The sequence below is a fragment of the Trachypithecus francoisi genome, unplaced genomic scaffold, assembly GCF_009764315.1.
Source record: "Trachypithecus francoisi isolate TF-2019V2 unplaced genomic scaffold, Tfra_2.0 Lachesis_group3, whole genome shotgun sequence".
NCBI lineage: Eukaryota > Metazoa > Chordata > Mammalia > Primates > Cercopithecidae > Trachypithecus > Trachypithecus francoisi.
In genome coordinates this window covers 117,074,941-117,098,471 of record NW_022681468.1, presented here as the reverse complement: position 1 = coordinate 117,098,471, position 23,531 = coordinate 117,074,941, and the positions used below count along the sequence as shown (strand labels likewise).

Sequence of the window (23,531 nt, the reverse complement as noted above, 5' to 3'; positions counted from 1 at the left end):
CGTCAGAGCTGAACCTCACACGTTCTACACAGAACAGACAAGATGAGGCGCAGGCTCTGTGACCTTATAATGGCACACACACAATTGGCCCCATGCTTCCATAACTTCTCTCTGCCTCCCGCTTTTTTCAGCCCAACCCCTCCAAACATGGGTCTCGGTCGGTCCCCTTAAGTCACAATGGAGGGAATACACTAGGCTAAGCAAATATTCCCTCAGGATTTCATGGCAAAGCCCTTTCAACCAAAGAAAGGATCGCGACTGAGGAGAAAGATAACAAGGTTTGCTTGAGGAGAGGTCTGTGAGAGAGGCTACAGTGGGTGGTGGGAGAGAAGCCAAAGTCTGTGACGGCTGACACCACATCTACCGGGAGTAAGAGCACCACGACAGCGGCTATCTGAAAGCCGTGATGGCTAGGGTTAGCGCTAGTCGGCTTGGTGATGAGCGAGCTGGGAGGGGGTCTATTAAGAAGGGTAGGGCGAGGGGCAGCTGGGGGACGCAACGGGTTAGGGGGCGGTCGAGACTTTGTCTCAGGAACTGTCATGAGGTCAGCCCCAGGGAGGATGTAACGGAGTCTGGAAGCTCCATTAGGAGTCCTGAGGGACTCTGAGGGGTTCTAATGGGGTCTGCTGGATTGGGGGGACCGTGACAGAATCTCCGGGGAGGCTGGAGGACTGGAATGGTGCTCGGCCAATGGAAGATACGGGGGGTGGGGTCTACTGGGGATCCGGGGCCGTGATCTGGTGTTTGGGAGGCTCGGCGCAGACCCGCTCGCGGGGCGTCTCCACTGGGACGGGGCGGGGCGGCCCGACCGGAGCCAAATAGCAAGGCTGAGACGTGGGCCAGGACGGGCTGCAGGGCCGCTGAGCGCTTGGGCGGGTCTTACCTCGGGCTCGGCCGCGGTGGCCACCGCAGCCCCCTCCTCTTCGGCGGAAGCTGCCTCCCACCCTCCGCCCCAGGGTCGGGCGGGAGATGGCAGGGGAGGCCGAGGCCACGGAGGGTCGGGCGGTTCCGGGAGGGTGGGCCCAGCAGCCTCAGGGTCCGGGCGAGCGGCCGCTGCGCATCCCCCGCCCTGTCAGAGAGACTCCGCCCGGCCTGGGCAGGCACATCCCCCGCTGCACCCCGCCCAGAGAGCACGCGTTGGACCGCCGCCTCAACTGCTGCGAGCGGCCGCCTCTGCCGGTGCAGCTACTGCCTCCGCCGCCGCCTCTCGCGGGCCTGACTGTTCTGTACTCTCTCAACAGCCACAGTCAACCGCCGCCGCGTCCCTTGTCCGCTTCGGCCGCGCGCCCCCGACCCCGCGCACGCAACCCCGCCCCGCGCGACTCCACGGCTGCAGGCGAGCAGGCGCGCGCGCACTTACCTCCCACGCCCCCTACTGCCAGCCCGGGTCGGCCCCGCCCGGTCCCGCCCGGTCCCGCCCCCGCACGTGACGCCACCGGAGAGTACAGCGTGCGCTTGCGCGGACACGCCCCATTTCCTAGGCCCCAGGCTGCCCCGCCCAAATTTTTCTTCCTCACCTTACGGCAGAGCGGGGAACTCTGCCTTAGATTCTCCCTGTACTGGAGAGGGATGTCGCAAGGTTGGGGAAGAAACCTCTGGGTTTGCGACTGTAGCTGTCGATTTCCGGCCAACACAGAGGTGTCTGAAGGCTGGTTGGGGTGGTGAGGCCCGAGGCAGGTAAGAAGCCTCCTCCCCACTTTAGTTTGTCTCAGTTTGTCCCGGCAGTGGATCGCTTCCCCACTCACTCAGATTCTGGCGTATCCGTGCTCCCTCCCGATTCTGGACCTGGATTCTCAGCGCCGCCGGTCACAGCCCCCGCCCCTTTTCAAACACGCACGCTCTCTCCTCCCACCCACCCTCATTGTCCCCGCCCCGACCTCCTTTTCCAAGTCTTCCTTTCCATTCATTCCTCAGACTTTTTCACTGAGTGGTTTCCATGTCTTGGGTTCCAGAATGTCAGAGGCGAATGAAATAGTCTCAGGTTTTTGAAGTGCTTTTATATAGGAGACCGTGAGAGAATCCGCAGTAGTAGTACAATAAAGTGATAATAGAGAAAAATGCACGGGATGCTGTCTGGGCACAGAAGAGGGGTCCCAGGTTGTGTAGGAGGAGAACGTGAGGAAGCCCTTTCCAAGCTTTTGGGTCACTTTTAGAAGACTGTGTTAAAAGACTAGTAATCCAGTACCTGGTCAAAGAAATAAGAGAGGAGGTAAAAGAGAAAAACGGGTGCAAAAGCATGTGACAGTGGTGGTTTGAAAGAGTCAAAAGAAAAGTAAAATAAACCTGATGGAAACCGTACTGTAGACTTCACTTTAAAGAAGCATCATTATAAAGTGAGAGAAATGAGGAACGAGAATATGGCCCCCAGGAATGTTTTCTGTTTAGGTAGAAGGCTCAAAAGTGTACACGAAACCGAGAAGTGGACTCTTCGAGGGTGAGGGAGGCTAATTTATAAGATCGAGAGCACTAGTGGAAAACAACCTTGTATGTGCATTTGAATCACCTGGGAAACTTTGTTAAAACCAATACTGTTGCCCCACTGTAGACCAATTAAATTCTGGGTTTTGTCGGGTGTCAGTACTGTTTTAAAGCTCCACAGGTGACTCTAATGCTAAAGATTGAGCCCCACTAAACTAGAGAGAAGAAATTGAGAGAGTTGGCTCTGTAACATTAAGATGGAGGTCATTTAACTATGGAGAGGCTTGGAGATGGATGAGAAACTTGAGCGGCGTTATGTTTTGAATAACTGGTCTGGGAAATGGGAGAAGGAGCCACTCTTGCCTTTCCCTTCAGCACTGTTCATTCCTCAGTGTTTATCAGGTCCACCTTAGTTACTTGTCTCTTTGCTCTCCCCTTCCCTTCCATCCAGAATTGGTCAGCTGTTGTCTCCAGCCTTACAGCTCAAGGGCCATCCCCACATCTGTCCCCAAAAATGATCAGAGCTAAGCCAATTTATGAGATGCAGAGACCAACATCCAGAGCTAAGCCAATTTATGAGATGCAAAGACCAACATCCACTCCCGTGAGATTACTACATACAGTGCCTTGCCAGTTTAGAATCTTTTTCTGTTATTTATCATTTAAATTAGTAATGAGATATAAAGATATTTAAAATACAGCTCTGTTAGGATTGAAAATTACTGTATTAGGGAAAACTAGGCCTTTAAATAAAGAATTAGCAGGCAGAGAAGCTGTATGAGGTAAAGACCAAGACAGTGTATGGCTGCTATCTATTAACTAGGGTTAATCCAAAAACCTGTCTATCTGACCCAGATAAGAACGAGTTATTGTTGTCTAGTATGACTAGAGCATAGTATGGAGAGTAGAGGTGGAACAGAGATGAAGATGATAAAGTGGGTGTGAACAGATTATGAGGAGCCTTGAATTCCATGGTGAAGAGTTTAGATTATATATAATACTAGAAACAATTGATAAGTACAAAAAAGGTTCTTAACCTCTTTTACCCAGTGGACCTCGTTGGCAGTCCAGCTTATAGACTCAGTCTCAGGAAAATGTTCTTAAATGTATAAAATAGAATCATAGTAATATAAAGGAAACTAATTTTTTTAAGTTTTTAAAATATTAAAGGTGTGATATATGCATCAAATAAAATCTGGGAGCACGTCTAATTATATAATTTCTAAGTAGTGATGACTATAAATTATATTTTGAAATGCCTGCAGCAACTTTAATATGATGTGAAAATATCAGATTTCTATTGATAAAAAAAGAGAATGCTAATACTGTAGTTTATGGTCCACACTTATTGAAGAAATGCTAAATTTCAGCTACTGATTATTGAAAACGAATTGTTTTCCCAGTCTAAGTTCACAGAACCCTGATATTCTAGCCACATCCTGGTCTATGGATCCTAAGTTTAAAAATATCTCAGTGTAATGGTTTTAATCTAGAGCATGACATCAAATCTGTGTTTCAGAAAAATGATGAAGCAGTGTTCACTTCCCAACCTCTCTGCTGGGATGAGAAGCTGGCTGTTTTCTTCTGTGTCTCCTTTACCTCTGGGGCAGCAACCAGTACTATCCCACCATTTCCTAATAACCGGGGCCTGCAGAGGGACTAAGCTTGTGGATGTATATATCTGTGAGAGCAATACCAGAAAATAAATCAGAAAGGTAGATTGGGGCTATTTTTGTGGAAATCATTGAATGCCAGGCTGTAATTTGTAGTTAATTTGGTAGACAATGGGGGGTTGTTAAAATTTTTGGAGTAGAATAATGTGATTAGAGTTCTGTTTGAAAATCTAGAATAATGTGCAGGTTAGATCATCTAAAGAGAAGATAGAAATGAAGAGACTAGACCAATAAGTTAATTAATTTTTAAAAAACGGAATCTTGGGCCGGGGCAGTGGCTCAGGCCTGTAATCCCGGCACTTGAGGAGGCTGAGGCAGGAGGATCACTTGAGCCCAGGAGTTCAAGACCAGCCTGGGCAACAAAGTGAGACCCTGTCTCTCCAAAAAAATTTTAAAAAAAGAAGAAAATTAGCCAGACATAGTGGTGCCTGCCTGTGGTCCCATCTACATGGGAGACTGAAGCAAGAGGATTACATGAGCCCAGGAGGTCGAGGCTGAAGTGTTCATGCCACTGCACTCCAGCCTGAGTGACAGAGAAGGAGCCTGTCTCAAAAAAAAAATCTTGAGGTGATCTCTAGAGAGTCTGCTAAATTCCTTTATTTCCACAATGTGCTGACCAGGCTAGAGTAACATACATTGGAATAAATTGCATACCTTTCAACAGGAATATATACCCCAGTGTGGAAGTCAGTTAACATTTTATGTGGTCAAGAGGCTAGCCCAGTCTTTTGAATTATAAATGATATTGTTAGTACTTCTAATAAAGCAATGGCCTTACCATAAGTTCACGGATCTTGCCAAGGCCTTCCTCAGTCAAATTCCATCTATACCTGTGAGTCGTACATTTCTGACTTTTAAAAGTCAGAACTCCTCTCTCTCTGCCAATTCCTTAAACTTCTTGGATGGAAAAGAAGTTTAGTTTAAACACATTAGCAAAGAACAGAAAGTCCTCAAGGCCCAGGCAGCCCATCTCCTTCGAAACTGATCAATACCAGACTATAAAAACTTACTGCTCAAATCCAGCTGGTACGCAAATTGTGTACTTTTTAAACGTATTCTAAAAAATTTAATTTGGGGTTCAGGTATTACTGATCCAAATGAGTCCTATAAAATTAATTTCCAGAACTAGCTTCTCAGAGAGGTCACCATTACCACCTTCTTCAGCGTGACCAGCCTATAGTGACTTTCTGTCCATCAAATAATTGGAGGCCATTTGGGTGGTGATACGAAAAATCGAGTTTATGCAGAGCTTGAGGTTCAGCTATCTGACACGTTTTGCAGGAGGAGGAGGAGTGGGTCTATCTGAAATCAGAAACAATACTTTTATGAGGCTTTTTAATAATTTTTATTACTTACAGAAAATTTCTGAAAGTTCCTTTCTCTGGCTCCCAATTAAATGACTTACTCCACAATCAACTTATAAAAGCACTGGATCATTGTCTTGATCCCAAAAAATTTGTCCCAACTGTAGTTACTATTTTGAGCATCTGTATTATTGTTTGAAAACCGGCCGGGCGCGGTGGCTCAAGTCTGTAATCCCAGCACTTTGGGAGGCCGAGACGGGCGGATCACGAGGTCAGGAGATCGAGACCATCCTGGCTAACACGGTGAAACCCCGTCTCTACTAAAAATACAAAAAACTAGCCGGGCGAGGTGGCGGGCGCCTGTAGTCCCAGCTACTCCGGAGGCTGAGGCAGGAGAATGGCGTAAAACCCGGGAGGCGGAGCTTGCAGTGAGCTGAGATCCGGCCACTGCACTCCAGCCCGGGCGAAAGAGCAAGACTCCGTCTCAAAAAAAAAAAAAAAAAAAAAAGAAAACCTTAGGCTTGCTTTCCCTGATGGCCAGTGAATAAAACTCTCAAAGAGGTGTGATTCATTACTTATTCATTCATTAGATATTTATTGAACCTCTACTATGTGCCAGGCACATTTTTGAAACCCACTAATGAGCAATTTGTAATGACAATTTACCTCTTAACTATCTGTGAAAAAAGTAACTTGCCAGGATTTGAAATCCTCAGAACAAATGAGATTAAAAGATCATTTTTTTTATGTTCTTTCAAATAGTGTGTTTGCATAGAGCTGCCATGTGCTGATCACAGTGATTATCTGTGAAATGAGGTAAATCGTGGCTTTAGCTTAACCACTCCTTATCAGACTTTGTTACCGCATGTACTCAAATAAAGTTCTGTCTACACCTTTATAAAATATTATCTTACACAGACGTCTTATTAATTCTAATGGCCTCTCCACACCTGGCCCTCACTCCTAGTCATTTCAAAGTTTACAATTGTGTAAAGTCATTTCTCAGAAAATTTGAAGCAAAACAAAGTCACCACAAGAAAAACTTGGTATCCACCAGGTTTGTCTTGAGGACAAAAACTGTGACACAATTACAAATGGAACTTTTTTTTTTTTTTTTGAAATAGAGTTTTGCTCTTCTTCCCCAGGCTGGAGTGCAATGGCATGCTCTCGGCTCACCACAACCACCACCTCCCGGGTTCAAGCGATTCTCCTGCCTCAGCCCCCCGAGTAGCTAGGCTTACAGTTGTGCACTACCACGCTTGGCTAATTTTGTATTTTTAGTAGAGACAGGGTTTCTCCATGTTGGTCAGGCTGATCTAGAACCCCCAACCTCAGGTGATCTAGCCACCTTGGCCTCCCAAAGTGCAGGGATTACAGGCATGAGCCACCACACACGGCCTACAAATGGAACTCTTGAGGTAGAAATGGTAGACCAGGAATAAAATTATTTTCATGGTCAGTGACATCTTAGCCATTGATAGCTGTGCCTAGTTCCAGAGCAATAAATGGAGAGCCTTGGTGTTAGATGAAATCCTAAAAAGTCACCTGTTTTATCTCCTTGGCCCCAGACAGAATAAAGTGGAATTTATAGCAATAGAGTTACCAAGCATCATCATCACACCAAGTGGATTTTGTACTTTGAGAGCTGAATTCCACTGTGAAATGTTGTTACAGGAATGTTGTGTAAATTCATAATTCATTTATACAATTGAGAATATTTCTTACATTTATAACAGTGTTGTGTTTTCCTGAGTTTTTCAAGATACGTTTCACTTCTGTATTTTGCTCACTCAGGAAAAATATTTATTTATTAAAACTCTAGTTTGTCAGGCACTGAAGATAGAAGGATGAGTAAAATCTAATCTGTGTATTCAAGAGGGTAATATAATAAATCTTGATGGTCATTCTTACATGCCACGTTATACAGATCTCCAGATGGTTTAGGCTTAGTTTTAAAAGGAAATGTTTAATTGGGGGGAAATTGAAACCCCCAAAAAAAGCCATGAACTTCCTTCCTGAAAATATTTTTGCCATAAAAAACATATTTGGTCTTGGATGTGATTCTTTTTGTGAAAGTGCAAGTTGAATCAGACATTAGAAGTTGGACATAATCTTCTAATTTTAGTAAACATCAAATTATTTTTAAATATTTGTGTTTGAACATTTATGGAAAAGAGATTAGATTTACCTGTTTTATCCAGAGGACAGAAGTAAGACTCAAAAGTTGAAAAAATGGAAATACTTTATGTCATTGTAAGAGTGGGAACTGGTACATCTTTTCTTCCTCTTCAATGAAATCACTGTATTTACTAATTATGTGTTCATTATTAAGAGAAGAGGAAAAATTAAAGCACAATATCAAAAGGTAGAAGGAAAAAGGCAAAAAAGTATTAATCCTGTTTCTTAAAATATTTACACTTGATGGATATCGTTCTTGATTATTTTTGTGTGTATTTTTATCATATACAGATGTTTATCTCAAAGCACATTATGAACATTTTTCTGTTAATAAATTTGTATTGATAATATTATATGTAATGGCTGAAAACTATTGCATCATGTGGAAACCCTGTTATTTAATTTACCAGTCCTTTTTTGAACTCCAGGTTGTTTCCAGTTTTTCTGTTATAAATACTGCCATGTGACTTGTTGAATTTTTGCACACATTGTTAATGTTTCCCTTAAGATAAATGTATGAAAGTATAATACCTACATATATAAATTTCTTAAGAATTCCAATATAATGGCAAATTACCCTTGAAAAAGCTTGCATGTATGACAGTCCTATCAAAATGAGGCATCATTTACTCATTTCCCATAATCTCTCAGCAATGCTAGTTTTTATTAGTTTTCTTCATCTTTGCTAACTCGACAGGTAAAAAAATGAAATTTTAACTTGCATTTATTTGATTACTACTCTGATGTCCAGTGTCTCTTCGTGTGTTTATTGACCAGCCATGTAAGTGTATTAACTAATATTTTCTAACAATTTTTTTAACTTTTTAATATTTAAATTTGTATTCTATCTAAAATGTAATTTGATATAAGGTATGAGGTAAAACTCTTTACTTTTTTAATCAAATAGTTAACAAGTTGTGCCAACGCTACTTATTAAAAAATCTAGCAAGCATATCCCATACTTCAATACACAGATAATAAAAGTACTATTAGATATTCCTCCAAAAAAAGAAAGAGGATTTCATGGTCAAATAAGTTTGGGAAAAGATCATACCAAAAAAAGTTAAAATTTTTTATCGCCAAAGTCTCGTTAGTTTCTAGTGTGTGTGTGTGTGTGTGCATTAGGAGTTAGCATTCCCTAATTTAATTAACCATGTAATCTTTTTTCTTTTTTATTTATTTATTTATTTTGAGATAGAGTCTCACTCTGTCGCCCAAGCTGTAGTGCAGTGGGGTGATCTTGGCTCACTGCAACCTCTGCCTCCCAGGTTCAAGCAATTCTCCTGCCTCAACCTCCCAAGTAACGGAAATTACAAGCACGCACCATCATGCCCAATTTGTTTTTGTATTTTCAGTAGAGACAGGGTCTTGCCATATTGTCCAGGCTGGTCTCGAGCTCCTGACCTCAGGTGATCTGCCTGCCTCGGCCTCCCAAAGTGCTGGGATTACAGGTGTGAGCTATTTTTTTTAACCATGTAATCTCACTTCATAGTTATTTCGGGAAATACCTATGAAAGTCTATGGAACTGAGCTGTCCAGTATACTAGCACTAGCCACATGTGGCTATTTAAATTTTAGTTCATTAAAATTAGTCAATTCTTCAGTCACACTGACCATATTTCAAGAACTCAATAGCCACAAGGGGCTAGTGGCTACTGTATTGAACATTTTGCAGATCAAAGAAAATTTCTGGGCCAGGCACAGTGGCTCATGCCTATAATCCCAGCACATTGAGAGGCCGAGGCGGATGGATCATGAGGTCAGGAATTCAAGACCAGCCTGCTCAAGCTGGTGAAACCCTGTCTCTACTAAAAAACTACAAAAATTAGCCAGGCACAGTGGCAGGCGCCTGTAATCTCAGCTACTCGGGAGGCTGAAGCAGGAGAATCACTTGAACCCAGGCAGCAGAGGTTGCAGTGAGCCAAGGTCATGCCACTACACTCCAGCCTGAGCGACGGAGTGAGACTCCATCTCAAAAAATAAAAAAGGAAAATTTCTGTCACAAGAAGTCCTATTGGACAGCACTGCTATAGCAGTGCTATATTATAGGAACATTATAGGAACATAATGTTCAGTGGAACACACGAACATGCTGAAAACACTAGAATAACCCATAATTTCTCTGTTGATTGGTCAGGCAAACATGATTACTACTACACTACGAGAACAGACTCTCTCATTGATTTGTAAAGACTCCATCATCATATTTAAAATTTCTTATCTGCATATGAATTTTTTTATTCTATTGATTTATCTATTTCTGCTCCAATACTACACCCCTAGTTTTAAGTCAAGGTTCTGCACCTTTCTCCCTGAGAGCAGAAAAGAATTCTTGCATGGAGTTGGAAATTAGATTAGAAGTGATAGTAAAGGCCCTTTCACTTCCCAGACTCTGTAAATGTAAACATTTCTCTGCCAAACTTGATTTATATTATGTTGAGCTGTATACTCATTTATTCATTTATTCTACATTTATTTATTGAGTACCTGCCTGGCAAGCACTGTTTTAGGCCCTGGGGTTAAAATGGCAAACAAGGCAGACAGGGCCCCTTGTCGTCTTATTTTCATAGAGCTTGCATTCTTGTTTTGGAAAGGGAAAGAGAAGAGGCAGGGGGAGGAGAAAAGAATATGAACCGATAAACAAATAAATTAAAAAACTATCACATAGTCATCAGTGCTATTCAAGGAATTGAAATTAGAGTGATAGTAACTGGCGGCCTCTTTATTTTGGCTGCCCTGAGACCTCTGTGACTTAGTGGCATTTAAACTAAGATCTGTCCAACAGAAGGAGCTAACTACTAGAAGGTCCAGGTACAACTTGTACCACCCTCAGGAGGGAAAAAGCTTGGTGTATTTGAGGAATAAAAAGAAAGTCTTTGTGGCTGGGGCTTAGTGGACAAGCAGGGAGATAGGAGGAGATAAGGTTGGAGAAATAGCTGAAGCCACATTTTCATGTAGGGTTTTGTAAACTAGGGTATGGAATTTTCATTTTTTTCCGAGTATGATAGTGAGCTACTAGAGAGTCCTAAGCAGGAAACAGGCCTGACCTAATTTAAATGTTTAAACAATTATTTTGATGGAAAATTTATTGGCAGGGTCAGTAGTATAAATAGGAGACCTGTTAGGCTAGGTCAGGAAAGAAATGGTGATAGATTTGACTAAGGTAATAATAGTGAAGATGGAAAGCACTGGACAGATTTAGAACATTTAGGCTATAGAATCAACAGGACTCGTTGTCAATTGGATGTGAGGTGTGAAGACAGTAGAAAACTCTGGGATGAGCCTGGACAGCACAGTGAGACCCTGCCTCTATTTTTAAAAAATTTTTACTTAAGCCAGACATGGTGATATGCACCTATAGTGCATATAGCTACTTGGAAGGTCAAGATGGGAGGATCACTTGAGCCCATCAGTTAAAGGCTACAGTGAGCTATGACTGTGCCACTACACTCCATCCTGGGCAGCAGAGTGAGACGTTTTCAAAGAAAGAAAGAAAGAGGGAGAGGGGAGAGGGGGAGGGGAAGGGAGGAAGAAAAAACAGAGGAGAGAGAGAGAAAGAAAAAAACTAACTCTTGAATGATGTCTGTAATCCATTATATAGTAACCAGGTTCAATTTTCAGTCTGATTATGGCAGGCAAAATTGGGACATATAAGACATCAATAAATATATTTTAACCAAATGAATAAATTTGCTTTAATAAATGTTTCTCTCCTGTACACATTTAAGCTGCTAAAGCATAAGCTTGTGCTCTTTCCTTTATTATTAGGGAATCTGGTTCCTAAGAATTTGAGGTTTATGTCACAAACACATCAGCTATGAGTAGTTATTAGACTGTTCCGCTGAAGTATCCAAGCTAACAGAGAAGACTGAATGAAACAGAAAAAATTGCCTGCCACAGTTGCAAAAGTTCTATGAGACTCTCATATTTTATTTTTAAATTTCATGCTGATTTAGCATTTTATGCCCAAGTTTATGTTAATAATTAAAATATTTTTAGTTGCTGATTTAAATGTTTTAAGTCAATGATTAAGTTGTTTAGCTCCGGCCGGGCGCGGTGGCTCAAGCCTGTAATCCCAGCACTTTGGGAGGCCGAGACGGGCGGATCACGAGGTCAGGAGATCGAGACCATCCTGGTTAACACGGTGAAACCCCGTCTCTACTAAAAATACAAAAACTAGCCGGGCGAGGTGACGGGCGCCTGTAGTCCCAGCTACTCGGGAGGCTGAGGCAGGAGAATGGCGTAAACCCGGGAGGTGGAGCTTGCAGTGAGCTGAGATCTGGCCACTGCACTCCAGTCCGGGCGACAGAGTGAGACTCCGCCTCAAAAAAAAAAAAAAAAAAAAAAAGTTGTTTAGCTCTTTCCCCTAAAGTTGGTCAAATTAAAGCTCTAGGAAGATGCTCTGTGATTAACTTGTGTTTGTTTCTTGGACTTTGTTGCTATCTGCTGGCACGTGGGCATGTATCCATTTAGAGAAGCATAGATGTGTCTCTGAGCATTTGTAGTTTGGTACAACTTAAAATCGTAGCCAAAGGGAGTGAGGAAGGCAATTGCATTTAGAAACAACTGACTTTTATAATCTGCACTTACTTTGTAATGTTTTTAAAAAACATACCTGAATGAGGCTGTTTCTCTCTCTTTTTTTTTTTAAGGAACGCTTACTGAATAATTAGAAAAAAATGAGTAAAGGTCACAATTCTGGAGAAGTATGTTTTCAGTAAAACAAATTTATCTGGAGCACTACTTAATTCAATAGCCAACAGGCTTATTTTCCCTGAAGTTTTGAGAATTGCAGTATACCATATAAAATGCTTGTTAATTTAAGACTCTAATATATATTTTAATCCCATAAAATAAATACTTATACAAAATAGATAATTATCATTAATAGCCATTGTAAATTAGTATTTTTAAGCATTTCCATTCATTAAAAATCCAGATTGAGTCCGGATGAGGTAGCTCACGCCTATCATCCTAGCACTTTGGGAGGGCTAGACAGGAGGATCACTGGAGCCCAGGAGTTCAAGACCGGCCTGGGCAGCATAGTAAGATCTCATCTCTACAATTTTTTTTTTTTTTTTTTGAGTCAGTTTCGCTGTTGATGCCCAGGCTGGAGTGCAATGGCGCGATCTCAGCTCACCACAGCCTCCGCCTCCCGGGTTCAAGCAATTCTCCTGCCTCAGCCTTCCAGGTTCAAGCAATTCTCCTGCCTCAGCCTCCCGAGTAGCTGGGATTACAGACATACGCCACCATGCCCAGCTAATTTTGTATTTTTTTTTTTTTTTTTTTTTAGTAGAGACTCGGTTTCTCCATGTTGGTCGGGCTGGTGTGGACTTCCTGACCTCAGGTGATCCGCCCACCTCGGCATCCCAAAGTGCTGGGATTACAGGCGTGAGCCTCTGCGTCCGTCCACATTTTTTTCCTTTTTTTAATTAGCCAGGCGTGGTGACAGGCACCTGTGGTCCCCGCTACTCAGGAGGCTAAGGCAGGAGGATCACTTGAGCCCAGGATGTCAAGGCTACAGTGGCCATGATTGCATCACTGCACTCCAGCCTGGGTGACAGAGAGTGAGACCCTGTCTCAAAAAAAGAAAAAGAAAAAAAACAGACTGAAACAGCAGTAACACCACCAGTTAAAAGTTAATCTGGCCAGGCGCCAGAGCTCACACCGATAATCCCAGCATTTTGGGAGGCCAAGGTGGTGGATCACCTGAGGTCAGGAGTTTGAGACCAGCCTGGCCAACATGGTGAAACCCCGTCTCTACTAAAAAAAAAATACAAAAACTTAGCCAAGCATGGTGGTGGGCGCCTGTAATCCCAGCTACTCGGGAGGCTCAGGCAGGAGAATTGCTTGAACCTGGGAGGCAGAGGTTACAGTGAGCTGAGATCATGCCACTGCACTCCAGGCTGGGCAAAAAGAGCAAAACTCCGTCTCAAAAGAAAAAAAAGTTAATGAATTCAATATTAGCTTCATTTAGTTACAGAAGTCGGAAGATACAATAAACTAACCCCTGTAATCACAGGGTTTGTGTATACTGACAACACATTAACATCATTGCTTCACTCAGATTGAGAGAACAATTTTCCTGGATTTCACATTTGCTCTCCTTATGCCAAAGATAAAGCACAAGAGCAGAGTCATGCCATGGCTAGTTTCATCTTTGATAACTTTGTGGCTTTATATAAAGAGACAAGTGCTTTATTTTCAAGAAATCTTTGGGGTCCATTATTGCCACCTCAAATATAGGGAACAGGGAAGGAAACTAACTTTTTTTGAGAGTCTACTGTAGACCAGACAACGTACTGAGTGTTTTCACTCATGTTTTTAATTCGTGTAACAATCTGTGATTATGTTATTACTACCTAATCTTACAGATGAGGAAAATGAGGCCCAGAAAGAGGATGAATAACTTGTCCACGATCACTTAAATAGTAAGTGGCAAGTTAAGAGCCTAGACCCAAGACTTCCTAGCCCCAAAACATAGAGCTATAATATATTTGGTAAGATTTTACAAATAGAACTGTGAGGAGGTCATTGGCTCACCAGTTCACTCACCTTTCTTGCCCTTCCCCTAGTCATGCTTACCATCCACCAAGACCAAGTACACAGATCTTTTAACTCTGAACGAATTTACTAGTAACAACAGAACAATAAAGGATAACAGGCAAAACACAAAACCAGAGAATAAGGATATTACAAAGGATACAGAAATCTTAAGTGGCCTTATTTATTTTTTTCCTGTAATCTAGATTTTCTGACTTCCCTTTAAAAATATTGCATTCATCTGGCAAACATTTATTGCACTTCTGATATGCCAGGCACAGTACTCACTACATAGAAAAGAAATATTCAGGCCGGGCGCGGTGGCTCAAGCCTGTAATCCCAGCACTTTGGGAGGCCGAGACGGGCGGATCACGAGGTCAGGAGATCGAGACCATCCTGGCTAACACTGTGAAACCCCGTCTCTACTAAAAAATACAAAAAACTAGCCGGGCGACGAGGTGGGCGCCTGTAGTCCCAGCTACTCGGGAGGCTGAGGCGGGAGAATGGCGTAAACCCGGGAGGCGGAGCTTGCAGTGAGCTGAGATCCGGCCACTGCACTCCAGCCCGGGCGACAGAGCGAGACTCCGTCTCAAAAAAAAAAAAAAAAAAAAAAAAAAAGAAAAGAAATATTCATAAATGATTCTAGATGGCTCCTGGTTTTTTGCTAGGTCCCTTTCCGTCTCCTTTTCTCCCACCTCATTAATAATATTATTATCATCCTCTCACTCGCCCCAGCTGAAACCTTCAGACCATTTTGTAATTCTTTTTTTTTTTTTTTTTTTGGAAAAGGAGTCTCACTCTATCCCCCAGGCTGGAAGGGAGTGGCACAGTCTCGGCTCATTGCAACCTCCGCCTCCCGGCCTCATAATTCTTTTTTATCTACCCACCTCTGATCACTTATTGAGTCTTACTGATGCTCTGTCTACAATATCTATTCCTCTGCATTCCTACTATCATTTCTCCTGCTTTAGGTCATTACCTCCTACCTTTACTTGCAATAAAAATCTAATTGGGCCGAGCACAGTGGCTCATGCCTGTAATCCCAGTACTTGGGGAGGCTGAGGTGGGTGGATCATCTGAGGTCAGGAATTCAAGACTAGCCTGGCCAACATGGTGAAACCCCGTCTCTACTAAAAATACAAAAATTAGCCAGGCATGGTGCCAGGCACCTGTAATCCCAGCTACTCGGGAGGTTGAAACAGGAGAATCGCTTGAACCCAGGAGGCAGAGGTTGCAGTGAGCCAAGATCACACCACTGCACTCCAGCCTGGGCGACAGAGTGAGACTCCACCTCAAAAAAAAAAGAAAAAAAAAATCTAATCGATCTCTGCTTTCCATTTTTCCCCCTACCAATTAGTTCTATATATTATGGCTGAATTATTATCTTCCCAAAGCATTGACCCAGCCATTAATGGCTCCCATTTCCTCTAGTATAAATTTCAAACTCCTTCACTGGAATTCAGTCTGTCACCACTTAGCTTCTAAGAATCCTCTAATATTTGCCTGTACCCCTACTACTCCCACTTCATTCTAGCCACGCTAGACTATTCAGGATTCTCTCCACATTTGAAAGCACTTTCTTTGCCTCTCTGTCTTCCCCATGCATCCAACTCCACTTGCCCTTCAAGAGCCTACTTTTATGTCCCTTTCCTCAAAGCCATTTCTGATCTGAGCACTCATTCCTTTTCACCCTGTTAGCCAGATTATTCTTCTTGTGAATTCCCATACATTCTGTTTTTGCATCTTATGGATTTCTTATCTCATTGACTACAAACCACCTTATACATCTTTGTATCTCCCATAGGACCTAATATTAGGTGCTCAGTAGGTATTTATTGACTAAAAGAATTGCATATGCAGTATATGTTCATTATAACAAAATAGGTTTAAGCTCAGTAAGGGTAGAAACTATTTCATTCTCGGCTGGGCGCGGTGGCTCAAGCCTGTAATCCCAGCACTTTGGGAGGCCGAGACGGGCGGATCACGAGGTCAGGAGATCTAGACCATCCTGGCTAACACGGTGAAACCCCGTCTCTACTAAAAAAATACAAAAAACTAACCGGGCGACGTGGCGGGCACCTGTAGCCCCAGCTACTGGGGAGACTGAGGCAGAAGAGTGGCGTAAACCCAGGAGGCGGAGCTTGCAGTGAGCTGAGATCTGGCCACTGCACTCCAGCCTGGGCGGCAGAGCGAGACTCGGTCTCAAAAAAAAAAAAAAAAAAAGAAACTTTCATTCTCATTCTGTATTGCCACCCCCTGGCACAAAGGAGAAGACTCAGTAAACATTTGTTAAGTGAAGTACATTACAGTTATCAGTCATTAGGTTATAAATTTACTGATGCCATAATAGATACCTAGGAACACTTTTTGTCTTTTTTTTTGTTTATTCTTGGGGTTTTTTGTTGTTGTTTTTTTGGATGGAGTCTCACTCTGTCACCCAGTCTGGAGTGCAGTGGCACTATCTAGGCTCACTACAACCTCTGCCTCCTGGGTTCAAGCTGTTCTTGTGCCTCCATCTCCCTAGTAGCTGGGACTACAGGCACCACCACTATGCTGGCTTATTTTTTGTATTTTAGTAGAGACGGGGTTTCACCATGTTGCCGTGGCTGGTCTGGAACTCCTAATCTCAGGCAATTTGCCTGCCTTGGCCTTATGTTGTATTTTAAAATCCTAGTTATGTATGTTTATTTTATATTGACAAATACCACATGATAAAGGTCATATATTCTTATTCTCACTTTAAGCTGGGCACAGTGGCTCACACCTGTATTCCCAACATTTTGTGGGGCACAGGCAGGAGGATCACTTGAGCTCAGGATTTTGAAACTAGTCTGGGCAACAAAGTAAGACCCTGTCTCTACAAAAATTTAAAAATTAGCCAGGCATGGTAACCTGCAGTCCTAGCTACTCTGGAGGCAGAAGCAGGAAACTCGCTTGAACCTAGGAGTTTGAGCCTGCTCCGAGCTGTGATTGCACCACTGTGCTCCAGCCTGAGCAATAGAGCGAAACCCTGTCTTTAATATAAAAATAAAAAATACTGCCTTTTGGCCCAACACGCCATCTTCCAGTAATTTGCCAAAATGACTAACACAAAGGGAAAGAGGAGAGGCATCCAGTGTATCTTCTCTAGGCCTTGGAAAAAACATGGAGTTGTTCCTTTGGCCACATATATGTGAATCTATAAGAAATATGATATTGTAGACATCAAGGGAATGTATACTGTTCAAAAAGGAATGCCCCACAAGTGTTACCATGGCAAAACTGGAAGAGCTTACAGTGATACCCAGCATGCTGTTGGCATTGTTGTAAACAAACAAGGGCAAGATTCTTGCCAAGAGAAGTAACGTGCATATTGAGCGCATTAAGCACTCTGAGAACAGAGATAGCTTCCTGAAATCGTGAAGGAAAATGATCAGAAAAAGAAGGAAGCCAAAGAGAAAGGTGCCTGGGTTCACCTGAAGCACCAGCCTGCTCCACCCAGAGAAGCACACTTTTTTGTTTGTTTTTTGTTTGTTTTTGAGTAAGAGTCTTGCTCTGTTGCCCAGGCTGGAGTGCAATGGTGCGATCTCAGCTCACTGCAAGGTCCCCCTCCCGCGTTCAAGCAATTCTGCTGCCTCAGCCTCCCGAGTAGTTGGGATTACAGGCACCCACCACCACGCCTGACTAATTTTTGTATTTTTAGTAGAGATGAGGTTTCGCCATGTTGGTCAGGATGGTTTGGAACTCCTGGCCTCAAGTGCTCCGCCCATCTTGACCTCCCAAAGTACTGGGATTACAGGCGTGAGCCACTGTGCCCAGCCTCAGAGAAGCACACTTTGTGAGAAATAATAGAAAGAAGCCTGAGCTGCTGAATTCATGACATAGTAGGTGTTAAAAAAACAAACAAAAAAAAAAACTATGGACTATAAAAAATAAAAATAGAAAATATTTTCACTTTACAGAAAAGGAAAGAGTTAAGGAAATTTAATTTATTTATGATCACACAGCCAATGAGTAACAGAATTGAATCTAAAATTCAAGTCTTCAAATATGAAGTTTAGAGTTATTTTTCTTGGCCAAGGATGGGTTTGGCTAAAGGCTAGTTGAGTTATATTTGCATTAGAATTTTTGGAATTAAACTGTTGCTGTCATGCTGTATGGAACAGAATTAGGGCCTTGAGTAACATTTTGTCTATGTGCTGGGTATTTTAAAAATCAAACAGACAAAACACAAAAACTATTTCTGAAGAAAATCTCAGCCTAGCCTGTGGACATTGCCTTCAAGGTGAGAGATGACTGACTGTTGAGGCAGTCTTCTTGTAGGCTCCTTTCCCTAGTTGGGTTGGTGTTGAAGAGTGGGTGTGATTTCAGCAGGCAGTGTAGAGAGTAAGTCTCCGGGTTTTTGCCAAGCTATATGACCTGGCACTCACAACTATGCAGTGTTTATTGAAGACATGGGAGACAGATGCTGTAGCCAGGGAGCAGTCATTCCGCCTTTATATTCATAAACTCTTACATCAAGTCACATCGACAAGCTGATTACCTAACCTCTGTCAAATTGCTTTCATTTGATTGATCTGTGCCCATTTGCCATAAGGCTAGATAGTAAAGATTATTATAGGAAACAGTCCTATCTAACTGTTTCATCTGTTGTAAGGATATTGTGAGGCACTATTTGTTATGATGCACCATGTCTTTTATGGAAATCTCTTGAGAAAAAACTGTCGGACCATAATACAAAGAATTATTTTACCTCTCCTGAGCAATTGCTTTGTTTTTATCTTATGGACATTGTGAATGTTTAACTTTGTCTGGTCAGATGCCAAAAAGCTTAGAGCCAAATTTGTGGCCCACCCATAACAAATGTGCTCTGTGGCTCATTAACTTCATTCTTGGCTCCAGTTTATGTCTCTCCATTAGTCTTTTTTTCTTAAGAAGATCCTAATTCATGCCATCTTATTATATATTTTTTCTTTTTTCTCATAAGCAGCCTTATGTTGTTTCTCAAGTAGTCAGATTATGACGTACTGCGTCTACATTAAACCATCTTGGATGTCCCTTCATTTACTTTGGCTTTTTTTCTTGAGGGGTGTATTGATTTTTCATACAGGTTTTTGTAGCGTTTTGTTACATGAAAATGGTTATATCATGAAATTATTGCTCAATAGTGTAGTCAAGTGGTAAAATAACTGGTCTAATGGTCAGAATTGATTAAATTGATGTCATAATTCTAGTCTTGTCTTTTACAGCATTATTACTATTTTCTTATAATAGGCTTTGTTTTGCGCTCTCAATCTGCATGTGACAGTTTATTGCTATGTGATTTTCAGAAATATTGTTGTGCTGCCAGGTCAGTGCATAACAGCTAACTCTCTGTTAACTCTGTTGAGTCTGTTAGGCTCAAATATCCCACACCCATCAGACTTGTCTCACTTTGGGTGGTCACAAGCATATTAATTTCATCACACAACTTGTATTGCTTCTGCTCTAAGTTAGTCATTCTTTTATTTAAACAAGGTAATGTTTACAGATATTTGTTTTCAAACCTCATTTGCTTTGATTGGTTTGGAGCTCTGTCTAGATTTTCTGATTATCTTACTAATGTCATCTAATTGATAAATACTACTGTACAACTTTTTAAACTCTTTTAGTACTTTCAAGTAAAATTATTTGGTCTTCTCTACAACTTTCTAGGGTATGTAAGGTGGATATATGCCTTTTTTACAGATGGCATACAAAATGATTAAATGATTTTATATGCCATCTGTAAAAAAGGCATATACCTTTTTAGAAAAACAAGGACAAAGTCATTTAAATGACTGCTCAAGATGATACCAGCAAATCAGTGGTAAAACTAGGACTAGACCCAGGTTTCCAGAATCTTATCCCATACTACCTTTTAAAAGAAGTCAAAAGAAGTTCTAACTTATATTGTAAACATTACATCATCTTTATCATACCCCTTGAGGCTAAAGCTATGAAACAGGCAAACACATGTTATATCACTCATGCTCATAGCAGGGCAGAATCGGGAATGAATTTCATTTATATTAGTCTTAAGATTTTCTGTTTTTAAAGTTACAATTCCTTTTAACTACAGTCCTAATCACTGTCACATTCCATTATGGAAGGAAGAAGCAATATTTTTATCTTTTGAAAATTAATGTTGAGGCCAGGTACAGTGACTCAGGCCTGTAATCCCAGCACTCTGGGAGGCCGAAGTGGGTGGATCACGAGGTCAGGAGATCAAGACCATCCTGGCTAACATGGTGAAACCCTGTCTCTACTAAAAATACAAAAAATTAGCAGGGCGTTGTGGTGGGCCCCTGTAGTGCCGGCTGCTTGGGAGGTACTGAGGCAGGAGAATGGCGTGAACCTGGGAGGCGGAGCTTGCAGTGAGCCAGGATCGCGCCACTGCACTCATGCCTGGGTGACAGTGCGAGGCTCCTTCTCAAAAAAAAAAAAAGAGAGAAGAAAATTAATGTTGAAATGGAAACTATTTCCCTTGATAATTAGTAACTTTTTTCTTTAGATTCTTTGAATTCATCTTTAATATAAAAATAATTTGTTATTACGCATATTCATTAAGGAGCCAAATAATACAGTTAATGGTATGTTGTTTGGTAAAACATTAGCTATAATTTTAACCAATCTCTGTGCTTCAAGAGGATATTTAAAATTCATGCTTACTGTGTACATGGCAGTTTTCCAGTTTTCATTCTAATTGTTTACATGCAGCACATAAGCTAGAATTTCTTATACTTACAGTTGACCCTTGAACAACACAGGGGCTAGGAGTGCCAACCCCCTATGCAGTCAAAATTCTAGGTATACCTTTTTTTTTTTTTTTTTTTTGAGATGTAGTCTTGCTCTGTTGCCCAGGCTGGAGTGCAGTGGCATGATCTCAGCTCACTACAACCTCCGCCTTCCAGGTTCAAGCAATTCTCCCACCTCAGCCTCTCGAGTAGCTGGGATTACTGACATGTCCCACCACACCTGGTTAATTTTTGTATTTTTAGTAGAGACGGGGTTTCACCATGCTGGCCAGGCTGGTCTCAAACTCCTGACCTCAAGTGATCTGCCCACCTTGGCCTCCCAAAGTGCTGGGATTTCAGGCATGAGCCACCGCACCCAGCCTAGGTATAGGATTTGACTCCCTAAAAACTTAAATACACTGGGCGTGGTGTCTCACACCTGTAATCCCAGCACTTTGGGAGGCTGAGGCGGGTGGATCACAAGGTCAGGAGTTTGAGACCAGCCTGGCCGATATGATGAAACCCTGTCTCTACTAAAAATACAAAAACAATTAGCTGGGCGTGGTGGCACATGCCTGTGCCTGTAATCCCAGCTATTCGGGAGGCTGAGTCAGAAGAATTGCTTGAACCCAGGAGGCAGAGGTTGCAGGGAGCTGAGATCGTGCCACTGCACTCCAACCTGGGCAACAGAATGAGACTCTGTCTCAAAAAAAAAAAAAAACTTAACTACTAGTAGCCTACTGTTGACCAGAAGCCTTACCAATAACATAGCCAATTAAAACATGTTTTGTAAATATATTATATACTGCATTCTTACAATAAAGTAAGCTGGGGAAAATATTAAGAAAATCATAAAGAAAAGAAAATATATTTACTATTCATTAAGTGGAAATGGATCATCATAAAGGTCTTCATCCTCCTCATCTTCATGTTGAGTAGGCTGAAGAGGAGGAGGAAGAGGAGCAATTTGTCTTGCTGTCTCAGGGGTGGCAGAGGCGGAAGAAAATCCATGTGTAAGTAGATCTGCACAGATCAAACCCACCTTGTCCAAGGGTCAACTGTGTATTTCTTTACCACAACCCTATAAAAGTAACTACTATTTTCCAGCCCCATTTTACAGTCAGATATTTATTGACAGTAATATTGTCTTCTGGCTCTTGTTCAGCTTCTGGAATTTCTGAGCAGCCCTTGTCAGTACAAGATGGACCCCGTAGTCTTGAGTTACATGGACAGTCTGCTGCGGCAATCAGATGTCTCACTATTGGATCCGCCAAGCTGGCTCAATGACCATATTATTGGGTTTGCCTTTGAGTACTTTGCCAACAGTCAGTTTCATGATTGCTCTGATGATGTCAGTTTCATCAGCCCTGAAGTCACCCAGTTCATCAAGTGCACTAGCAACCCAGCAGAGATCGCCATGTTCCTTGAACCACTGGACCTCCCCCACAAGAGAGTTGTATTTTTAGCCATCAATGATAACTCCAACCAGGCAGCCGGAGGAACCCACTGGAGTTTATTGGTCTACCTCCAAGATAAAAATAGCTTTTTTCATTATGATTCCCATAGCAGGAGCAACTCAGTCCACGCAAAGCAGGTAGCAGAGAAACTGGAAGCTTTCTTAGGCAGAAAAGGAGACAAACTGGCCTTTGTGGAAGAGAAAGCCCCTGCCCAACAAAACAGCTATGACTGTGGGATGTACGTGATATGTAACACTGAGGCCTTGTGTCAGAACTTCTTTAGGCAACAGACAGAATCACTGCTACAGCTACTCACCCCTACATACATCACAAAGAAGAGGGGAGAATGGAAAGATCTCATTGCCACACTTGCTAAAAAGTAACTATTGAAGTATATTTGCGACTTTGGAAGGCTCCTCTTTCTGCCCTTCCCCATTTGTTGGATGGCTGCAATCTCAGTGCCTGAGGGAAGATGCCTGGTAGAGGAAAGCTTAATACTCTTTTTCCTGAAAGAATATCATCCTCTGTGTTATCCCCATGGAACGTTTCACTTTAACCCTTACTTGAGAGCAATATGGTCTATGAAAATATCTTGAAATTGTACACCAAAACCTTATAACCAACTTATTTGAACATTTATTACACACAAGGTTCAAGTAAGACTTTTCTTATTGGTATATAATTAATTTCCTTTGGTCTCCCTTATCCACATTGGCTTTTTCTGGAGGAAAAGCAGTGATCTGTAAAACAAATCAAGAATATATTAAATCTAGAGGAATGCAGGGAAGAAAACTATAAAACAGAACCAAAAACTTGTTGCACAGCCTACATAATTAAGAGATCAACTGGCTGGAAGCAGGTCAAGGCCTAACTTCATTCAAGACCTAAATATTATGAGACAGTTATTCGGTTTTATGTGATACCTCTTCCATTCACCATGCACAGGCTTTTCCAGCTATCTGCATAACGTTTGCAAATATTTGATAAAGATGATGTTACCCTGTCTTCCTCCATCTGATTCCTGGAATGCTTGAAGAAAGGGGAAATCTCGAGTAACCTCATTAAAATTAATGCCTGGTGGACCTCTCAGTTTGCTCACTGATTGGGTAGACTTGCTACTCTCAATTAATAACTGCTTTTCTCTGCCTTTTCTATTAGCCATGCACACACTTCCTCCTTATATCCAAAGTTATTTGCTTCTAAAATTCATAGTTGATACCTTCC

The 23,531-nt window shown here is 42.1% G+C and overlaps 2 protein-coding genes across 16 annotated transcripts in view; one reads left to right on the top strand and one right to left on the bottom strand.

Annotated features, from left to right (window-relative positions):
- The window catches only part of MYO9A (myosin IXA), a 321,205-nt gene extending 319,564 nt beyond the window's left edge, over nt 1-1,641 (bottom strand). For 6 of the 13 annotated variants that reach the window (XM_033189505.1, XM_033189513.1, XM_033189508.1 and 3 more), the window contains exon 1: nt 884-1,310. The gene's annotated coding sequence lies outside the window, so the exon portion shown is untranslated. Of the gene's footprint in view, nt 1-883; nt 1,311-1,517 lie in introns of those variants that run through there. The other 7 variants (XM_033189509.1, XM_033189511.1, XM_033189516.1 and 4 more) reach the window with 2 other exon arrangements.
- On the top strand, nt 191-23,396 carry SENP8 (SUMO peptidase family member, NEDD8 specific). Of its 3 annotated transcripts, none has more exons than XM_033189534.1 (2): nt 191-278; nt 22,016-23,396. In XM_033189534.1, exon 2 carries the CDS (start codon nt 22,052-22,054, stop codon nt 22,688-22,690), a length of 639 nt encoding a protein of 212 aa, XP_033045425.1. In that variant the 5' UTR covers nt 191-278; nt 22,016-22,051; the 3' UTR covers nt 22,691-23,396. The 3 variants fall into 3 exon arrangements, with proteins under 3 accessions (XP_033045425.1, XP_033045424.1, XP_033045426.1); XM_033189533.1 differs by lacking the exon at nt 191-278 and adding an exon at nt 1,543-1,677; XM_033189535.1 differs by lacking the exon at nt 191-278 and adding an exon at nt 13,980-14,004.
- The last annotated feature ends 135 nt before the right edge of the window (nt 23,397-23,531 follow it).

Excerpts from the sequence above, each read along its gene's own strand:
- SENP8 (XM_033189534.1), top strand. The coding sequence starts at position 22,052 with ATGGACCCCGTAGTCTTGAGTTACATGGACAGTCTGCTGCGGCAATCA.